The sequence below is a fragment of the Phalaenopsis equestris genome, unplaced genomic scaffold (genome assembly GCF_001263595.1).
Source record: "Phalaenopsis equestris unplaced genomic scaffold, ASM126359v1 Scaffold000022, whole genome shotgun sequence".
NCBI lineage: Eukaryota > Viridiplantae > Streptophyta > Magnoliopsida > Asparagales > Orchidaceae > Phalaenopsis > Phalaenopsis equestris.
Window position 1 is genome coordinate 49,666 of NW_018164464.1, and position 7,270 is coordinate 56,935.

Genomic DNA, 7,270 nt, shown 5'->3' on the forward strand with positions numbered 1-7,270 from the left:
AAAATATTTAAATACAACCAGTATAATACAAATTTGTCAATAGTGTCCTGATAAAAAGATCGTGACGTGTGTGTGGGATAGCTTATAAATGAAGATGTGGTATAGGTCAATCCTCAACATCGTTTTGACTTTAAGTATTTTGATAGTTTTGAGGATCGCCGAAGAACTGAGTTAGGCTAGTGAGTTTGATTTGTTAGTTCGTTAGCAGAAACAAAGACACCAGATCGACAAGCCAATTCACCAAGTTAGACCGACAGGTCAACTTGACTACTAATGTAAGACAGTCGACACATTGGTGAGTAAGTTCTACAGGTCAACCCAATTACTTCAATGACTGTCATGCCTTCTAGATTATTTAACTAACTAGACCCAAAAGGTTTGCTGCACGCAGACCTTGACTCATGAAGACTGATTTTTGATCTACAATATAAGAGTATGTTTGAGGCAGCTGCAGCTTATTGAATAATCTGCTGATAAGTTGATTAAAATATAATCTGCTAATAAGCTAGGTGCGGTGACTATTACAAATTTTTATTCTTTTGGAAAAGTCAAACCGCTGCCAGAAAGCTGCCACCACACTTAGATAGGCCACCACACTTAGGGTCCGTTTGGGGCAGCTTATAAGTGCCTTCGCTGCATGACGCCGCGAATTTGTGTTATTTGGTGGAGCGTCCCGCTCGCGGCGGAACACGGGCCGTGGATGGCACCTCACGTCTCACGTTCGTGGGGGAGCTTTTGTCGATAATACCCCTGGGTATCGTGAAGCTGAAGGAGTCTCCTCTTCTGCCTAGCATCTGGTCTCGCAAAGTCCGCCTGCTACTCCCAATCCGCCTGTCTTCTTCGTTTTCGAAACGCATAAGTTGCTAAAATGCAGTTTATCCAAACATGCAATGTGTGTTTTCAAATAGTCACCGCATCAAACAAGCTGCCCAAAATGGATGATCATATTTTTATGAGTTATTTTGTAATCCAAATGAAAATCGATCATGAACAAATTAATCTTTCATCATTATCACTATTAAAAAAAGAAAAAAAACTATAACAAACGGCCTGTATAACTGCGTCGCACGTGCTGAAAACCTGTTTGATTTCTGCCAACATTCCCGGTTTGTCTGATAATCCCATTTTGAGAGACAAATTAAATTTTTTTATCTCAGAAGGGCAAAAGGAGAGATCCCAAAGCGTTTCTAGGGTTTCCTAGGCGATCCGCCATGATTTTGTGTGGAGCTCGGCTGGCTACTCTTCGTCCGTCACCGCTCTTTCTCTCCGCAGTCGTCTTGTTTCTATGCTTTCTCGGCTCGAGCGATGTTCTTCTCGCTGCCGCTACCGATGACGCCCCCCACGACGATGAGGCTAGGGGTTCTAAGGTAACGGATTTAAGTCGGATTTAAGTCAAATCTTGCTAGACAGATAAAAAAAAGGCAATTTTAAATCCAGGATTTAGTAAACCCAATTCCTTTTCAATTTATACTTAATTTTGCTTTAAATCCAGAATTTAGTAAATGCTGTTGCTGGTAGGATTTAGTAAATTCAGATTTACAGGATTTACTAAAGCTGTTAGCATACAACGCTGCTATGTTTGGTACTTTCTATGTGCTAGAAAATTGTTTAAGATAGTTTACTTTTGACCTCAAATCACTTCTTCAATAAACATAGCTGAATGAAAGCCAGAATTTAACCTGAAGGAGAGTGTCCCCTCAGAAGCCACTATGAAGATTTAGTGAGCCTGATAATATTTTTCTTAAGTCAAGAATGGAGTCAATAAAAAGTATTTATTTTAGCTCTTCATTGGAGCATTGTATGAGGGTGCATTTTAAGTCGGGTCTTCTGTGAGAAACATGTTGAACATTTATTTTCTTTGATCGGGGTTAATTTAGTCACTGGATGGGTTTGAGCCGATGATCATTTGACATTTTTCTCTGGATGAATTTTTAATTTCATGTTCTAGATCTTTGAGAGCTGTACCATATGCGATGATGAGGTCCTTATTAAGTTTCATGCTCCCATTTTATGATGATGAAAATGAGTTTTTTCATTGATATTCTTTCTTATTTCATGAAATATATGATAGTTTGAATTGAACATCATTGTAGATTGGTCCACCTGATAATATTTTTCTTAAGTCAAGAATGGAATCAATAAAAAGTAGCTCTTCAATGGAGCATTGTATGAGGGTGCATTTTAAGTCGTGTCTTCTGTGAGAAACATGTTGAACATTTATTTTCTTTGATCGGGGTTAATTTAGTCATTGGATGGGTTTGAGCCGATGATCATTTGACATTTTTCTCTGGATGAATTTTTAATTTCATGTTCTAGATCTTTGAGAGGTTTGAAATAGCTTAACATAACTTGATTTAGTCTTATTCCTAACTTGGCATTTTGGAGAGTGAATTTAAGAACTTGATGTCGAAGAACTTATTCAATAGAACCACTTATTAGGAAATGGATTCATTCTTAACGATGCCAAGTACGTTTGATGTCAAAATGACCTAATTTGAGATTATCAAGATCAATAAAACTTGTGAAGGAGTGATTGCAAATTATAAAAAAGCTTGTGCTCTTCTAGTAGCTCTTCAAATAGTTATTATATAATGAATGCTTATGTTCTTCAATTAGAATTATAAAAAAAACTTGAAAATTAAACTTATGGAAAATATGAAAGTATTATTGTAACATATCTCTGGAAAAAAAATGATAATTATTAGAGTTTATTTTAATAAGATTTCGAGTTTTTGAGTCATGGGTTATTAAATGAGACAAAAATGGGTATGAATTTGCATTTGATTCAATAATCGACGGCCTGCTTTTATAAAAATGAGAAGACCTTGTACTATCTTTTATTAGTGAATCTACATAATCACGAACATACTTCGTTCAACTAAGACAAAACAACAATAAACCTTTATCCCGCTAGTGGGGTTGGCTACATGAATCCTTTTTCTCTATTGCATCCTATTAAGTGTCATATTTTCATTTAATTCTAATAGATTATGATTATATTATTTTTTATACAATATTCCCTAGTCTTTTTAGGTCTACCTCTGCCTTTCTTAACATAAGTCAAATTTAGAACTTCTACTCTCCTAACAGGATCATCTGATGGTCGAATTTAGAACATATACTCTCATAACATGATCATCAGATGGTCGGCGTTTAGGCGACCAGACCATTTAAGTCGACTCTCTAGTATTGTCCGCTGTCGAGATGTGTCTGAGATGGAAATAAGGTTGAGAGAATTAATTCTAATTCCCTTAATTAAGGGAATTAGAGTTAATTGTTAATCCCTTAAATTGAGGGAATTAGAATTAATTTGTAATCCCTTAAATTAAGGGAATTAGTGAAATAGTTTCCTAGTTTTTTCTACTTGTAAACTCTTATATAATACATTATATTATCAATTCAAAGAAGTAAGTGAAATATAAAATTATTTCTCTGATTTCCCACATGGTATCAGAGCTGGGGCTCTAACCCTAGAGGACACCGCCGTCTGTTGTCGTCATTCAATCCTTTCCGCTTAGGGTCATTCTACTCTCCTGCGCTATTCGCCTCTAGGGTTGCTTGCAACCATTTGATTCTTTTCCGCTGCTCACGAGGAAGATCGTCAAGAAGTGCATAAAGAAGCAGATCTTGCGATCGCTCTGAGGATTCTTTGCGGCTCCTGAGCCGCTGATTCTTTTATTCGCTGCCTTAATTGCTGCGATTCTTTTACCGCTGTTGCCGTTGATTCCAGTCTTAATTGCTGCGAATTCCTCTTCTCCACCATGTCAATGTCCGAAACCACTGTCTCCAGCAATCCCAACCCTTCTGAAGAATCCAATGCTGTTCAGAAAATTGGAGAGTTGCAGAATATTCGGGCATTCAACAGGTTCAATGTGAAGAACTATCTCAAATGAACCCAAATTGTCCGCACATACCTAAAGGGCAAAGGGAGACTTAATCACCTACTTGGAACTGGACCAGGAAAAAGGGATCCAGCCAAGCAATCCCAACCCTTCCGAAGAATCCAATGCTGTTTAGAAAATTGGAGAGTTGCAGAATATTCAGGCATCCAATAGGTTCAATGGGAAGAACTATCTCAAATGGTCCCAAATTGTCCGCACGTACCTAAAGGGCAAAGGGAGGCTTAATCACCTACTTGGAACCGGATCAGGAAAAAGGGATCCAGCCTCTACAGCATGGGAAGAGGAGGAATGGGATTCCATGATTATGTCTTGGCTATGGGATTCCATGGACCCAACGATCAGTGACACTTGCATGTTCTTGGATACTGCAAAGGAAATCTGGGACTATATCAACCGCACATACTCGAAGGTCCGTGATGCTGTCATTGTGTATGAAATCAAGGCAAAAACCGGAGCCACCAAACAAGGAGACAAATCTGTCAGAGTATGCAACTTTGTTGCAAAATCTTTGGCAGGAACTGAATCACTGTCGAGTAATTGAGATGAAATGCTCTGATGATACTGCCACTTTGAAGAAGTTTATTAAGAATGATCGAATATATGATTTTTTGGCAGGATTGAATTCTGAATTTGATCAGGTTAGGATCCAAATCCTCGGCAAGAAGTATACACCGTCTCTAGAAGAGACAATCTCATTAATCCGAGTAGATGAAAGTCGGAGGAGTGTCATGCTTGAACCACATACTATGGATGGGTCAGCCTTAGTAGCAAAAATAAATCAGGAGAAGTCGAAGAATGATCTGCTTAAACACTCGGGTAGAGATACTCAAGGGAAGAAGAACAAAGACAATTTGTGGTGTATATATTGCAAGAAACCAAGACATACAAGGGAGAAATGTTGGAAGTTAATGGGGCAACCGTGGGGGGCAACAAAAACCTCAAGCGCATATGGCAGAGCAACCCAATATTGAGGAAAATTCAGCAATAGGGGGTTTCAGCAGTGAAGAAATTGAGAAATTGAGAAGTTTGTTGGGATCTCTTGAGAAGCCTTCTGGAGCATGTTTGATAGCTCTTTCAGGTAAAACTGTTTGCATGAATGTCTTAGACAAATTCTGTACCAACTCTTGGATCATAAACTCTGGTGCTACTGACCATATGACCCCCACATCTCAACTCTTCCACGCCTATACCCCATGTCCAAGTAATAGAAAAATTATCATGGCTAATGACTCTTTAGCTACCGTTGCAGGGATTGGTGATATATATATCACACATAGCCTTATCCTTAAAAACGTTCTTCATGTACCCAAACCGTCAACAAGCCTTGTGTCCATCCAAAAATTGACTCATGATTTCAAATGTTATGCTGTTTTTTTCCTTCTTATTGTATTTTTCAGGAACAGGACTCGAGGAGGAGGATTGGACTTGCTAAGGAAAGGAGCGGTCTTTACCACCTTGAACCATCCCAAAAAATTAGGAGCAATTTGTCTTCATTTTTCCTTAGTTCCTTGACAAAGATGTCATTTGGTTGTATCACTTATGTCTTGGTCATCCCTCTTTTGGGGTTCTAAATATAAGGTTTCCTCATTTATTTCAATGATTAGATATTTTTGAGTTTCATTGTTACATTTGTGAATTGACAAAACATACTCGTGTATCATTTCTTATTAGCAATAAAAGAAGTTTTCATTCTTTTCATTTGATTCATAGTGACATATGGGGTCCTTCCACTATACCTAATGTTTCTGGGGCTCGGTTTGTATCCTTAATTGATGATTGCACTCGAGTTATATGGCTCTTCCTTCTTAAACAAAAATCTGATGTTAGCACTGTTATACCTAATTTTCATTCAATGGTTCAAAATCAATTTGGGGTCAAAATAAAAGGCTTTAGGACAGATAATGCTAGAGACTACTTCAATCAAATTCTATCATCTTACTTTCAATCACAAGGGATTATCCATGACTCATCATGTGTGGACACACCCCAACAAAATGGGGGTAGCTGAAAGAAAGAATAGACATTTACTCAACACCACCCATGCCTTACTATTTCAAGGGAATGTTCCTAAGTCCTATTGGGGAGAAGCCGTTCTTTATGCCACATATATGATCAATAGACTTCCCTCCCGTGTGTTAGAAAACAAAAGCCCCATAGAGGTCCTAAATAGCTTCTACCCTCACTTCAGAACCTCAAATGGCCTCACTCCCAGGGTATTTGGGTGTACTGCCTTTGTTCATGTCCACAAACAACATAGAGGGAAGCTAGATCCCAGAGCCATCAAATGTGTTTTTCTGGGTTACTCCTCTACTCAAAAGGGATATAAATGTTACAACCCCTCCACCAGAAAATTTTACATCTCTGCAGATGTCACTTTCACAGAAAATAAACCCTTTTTTTCAAGTCCTCTCTTCAGGGGGATGGAAGATAGTACTTGTGAGCCCTTTGAACCACTTAAAACCCTTGACCTTCCACATGTGCCAGCCAGTGTTGTTGAACCTGAATCAAATTCTCCTCCTGTTCCAGTTGAACCCGAGTCCTCTGAACCAATCACATCTGAGTCTCCTGATCCTGAACCCGTATCATCTCCTACTCCAACCAGTGTCACTCACAATTTCCCAAGATTTCCTCAGGTGTATTCAAGGAGAAAGGCCGTTCCTGAACTGACACAAGTCCAAGAATCAAATCCACTTTATCCACTATCTCACTATGTATCTCTCAAGCGTCTATCACCAGCCCACAAAAGATTCATTGTGAATTTGAACACCATTGTCATTCCTAACAATGTCTGAGGCATTGTCAAAAGGGGAATGGAGGGACGCTATGAAAGAGGAAATGAGTGCATTAGAAAAGAATAAAACATGGGAGATCGTTGACAAACCGAAGGAAAAAAAACATTGTTGATTGCAAGTGGATTTTTACATTGAAGTACAAGGCTGATAGATCCCTTGAAAGATATAAAGCAAGGTTAGTAGCTAAAGGGTACACTCTGACTTACGAGGTGGATTATCAGGAAACATTTGCTCCAGTTGCAAAAATGAACACAGTGAGAATTCTGTTATCATTGGCTGCTCACTTCAATTGGCAACTGCTACAGTATGATGTTAAGAATGCATTCCTTCATGGTGACCTAAATGAGGAAATCTACATGAACATCCCTCCGGGATTTGAAGGGGACACAGGTAACAAGGTGCAAGCTGAAAAAGGCCATTTGCCATTTATGGGTTAAAAAAATCTCCCAGAGCATGGTTTAGCAGATTTGCAAGAGTCATGAAAAAATCTGGGTATAAAAAAAGCTAAGGTGACCACACTCTTTTCATTAAACATTCAACTGTAATGGGAATGACTGCTCTTTTAGTCTATGTGGA

At 38.6% G+C, this 7,270-nt stretch overlaps 1 protein-coding gene across 1 annotated transcript in view; it reads left to right on the forward strand.

Annotated features, from left to right (window-relative positions):
• Nucleotides 1-1,103: 1,103 nt before the first annotated feature.
• LOC110018417 (signal peptide peptidase-like 2) overlaps nucleotides 1,104-7,270 on the forward strand; it is a gene marked incomplete in the record, with an annotated part of 29,785 nt that continues 23,618 nt past the window's right edge. The window contains 1 exon segment of the mRNA XM_020715725.1: nucleotides 1,104-1,350. Within this exon segment, the coding sequence (XP_020571384.1) occupies nucleotides 1,212-1,350 (139 nt within the window).